General features: G+C 34.4%; 1 protein-coding gene across 1 annotated transcript in view; it reads right to left on the bottom strand.

Moving 5' to 3' along the window:
- Positions 1-540: 540 nt before the first annotated feature.
- LOC116001771 (NAC domain-containing protein 26-like) overlaps positions 541-2,203 on the bottom strand; it is a 6,790-nt gene continuing 5,127 nt past the window's right edge. The window contains exon 4 of the mRNA XM_031241708.1: positions 541-1,270. Within this exon, the coding sequence (XP_031097568.1) occupies positions 686-1,270 (585 nt within the window). The 3' untranslated portion in view covers positions 541-685. The remainder of the gene's footprint in view (positions 1,271-2,203) is intronic.

Below are 2,203 nucleotides of genomic sequence, written 5' to 3'. Positions count from 1 at the left end.
CTATTTTGCCCAATATCCACTTTTTTGAAGTGGATAAAGACCAAAATAAGTCAGCTCAAAAAATTGTAGTTCACTAGTGAAATGATCTTATTTAAACTACTTTTCCACATTAGAACTTGGACAACAACTTAGAGAGGTAAGTCAAGTCCCGCATCCTACCATTAAAATATTGCACTGAATGTACTGCTACATAAATATAAGTAAATAAAATTATATATTTATAGATTTGGCGTACTAGTAAGCTATAATAAGTGTTCTTGATTCTGACAAACTCAAAATTTCTTAATTAAGAGAAACATCATTAGTGTTAATGCATGAAAATGCTAGACACATAGAAAAGGTCTACAAATTATATAAACTCAATAATGTGTATATATATATATATAATCAATACATTAACATATATTCAAAACCCTTGAGTCCATAAGAGCAAATAAGTGTCATCCACCTAGACACTTTGTCATACAATCCACCTATATGTATACAGACAGGTCTGGTTCTCTTGCTCTACCATTTGCCTCAATGTATATATTGGAGCAATCAAGAGCTAAATGCAATACTTTCCATGCATCTTTAACATTATTATGTACAGAAAATGAGGCAAATCTTAGTTCTTTAATTTCTTTCTTGTATCATCATCATATATATAGATATATCATCAACGAATATTATCGATCACTTGAATTCAAGGTTGGAACGAACTGGACGCGCGAAGAGAAGTCTCCTTTCCATCACCATTATTATCTTCTTCATGGCTCATCAACTGAGATGCAACAAATTTGTCGAGAACGCGCCAATCGGTGGTGAGGTGATCATGATCATCAGCCACAGATTGATCGTTGCAGTAGAGCAATGAAGGTGAAGATGATGATGAGTTGATCATGTGGAATTGAGTGGTGGAGTGTGGGAGCTTTGGGGATTCTAATTGAGGGAGTGATGATGATTGGTGGATGAAGGGTTGGTGGTGTTCATGTTCGTGGGGTACGATGATGTTGTAGTGCAACTGATGATGATGAAGCTCTTGTTTGCAGGAATTGAGGAAATGGGGGTTCATGTTGTAGGGTGGAGGATTAATGTTGTTGTAATTAGGATGGTGGTGATGATGAGTAGAGATTCTCCTTGGGGATTCGAAATCTGATGGGATGAATGATGAGATTTGATCATCGTACCAGCCATTGCTGCATAGAGGAGATTCATGATCTGCTCCTTCTTTCCTTGCCATTGTTGGCATTCTCTTCTTGAATGCCCTGCATACCACCCACCCTTCTTCCTGCCATGGATGCCCAAGTTTATATATATAAGCACAGATTTATATATATTATTCATGTTAATTAGGCTAGCTAGCTCCAAGCATGCATTCTTTCCATTTCAACAAACCTACTATACAAAAACAATCAAACATTCAAAACCAAGAATATAAAGAGGTGAAACATACAATTTCCTTGAGGAAAATTAGAGTATGTAGGCTAGGTTATGCTGGCAAACCATACATGGGCCAGAGCTTACTTTGTATTGTAGACCTTGGTCCAAAAATAACTTTCAAATTCTGTACCAATAACGTATACATTATGTACCCGCAGTTAACTATTTCTGTACCTATTACAGAATATGTTAATTTCAAAGACATAACATGTTATATGTACATAAACAGTTAACTACATGTATATAATGTGTTAACTGCAGAGATACATAATTTTTATACTAGGATTCAAAATATAATATGAACCCTGGTCAATGGCACAGTATAACAATTGGCCTGGGTTATCCATGTATATATGTATTTATATGTATATGTATACATATAATATAAACCCTATCTAGCTAACAACAAATAATCTATTAATTTATTGGTCTTTACCCATACCACCTCATATATATAAGAAAACACTAATTTATAGGTGAGAACGTGCGAACAAGCATTTGTGTGACGGTGGAGACTTTGGAATAGATTGCTTGTACTCATACATGTTTGCACGTTCTTACCTAAGTGTTCGCATTTGAACACAAGCATGAGTGCATACAATCTACTCTAGTCTTCACTGTCATCCAAGCATGCCTGGGAGTAGATTGTGTGCACAAGTACTTGTTCTCACGTTCTCAACTAAGGAAGTGTTCTCATATGATCTGAATATATATATATATATATATATATATATATATATATATATATATATATATATATATATATATATATATATATATC

The sequence above is a fragment of the Ipomoea triloba genome, chromosome 13 (genome assembly GCF_003576645.1).
Source record: "Ipomoea triloba cultivar NCNSP0323 chromosome 13, ASM357664v1".
Lineage (NCBI taxonomy): Eukaryota > Viridiplantae > Streptophyta > Magnoliopsida > Solanales > Convolvulaceae > Ipomoea > Ipomoea triloba.
Note: the sequence above shows the minus strand (reverse complement) of the source record. Positions and strands in the feature narration are given on the sequence as shown.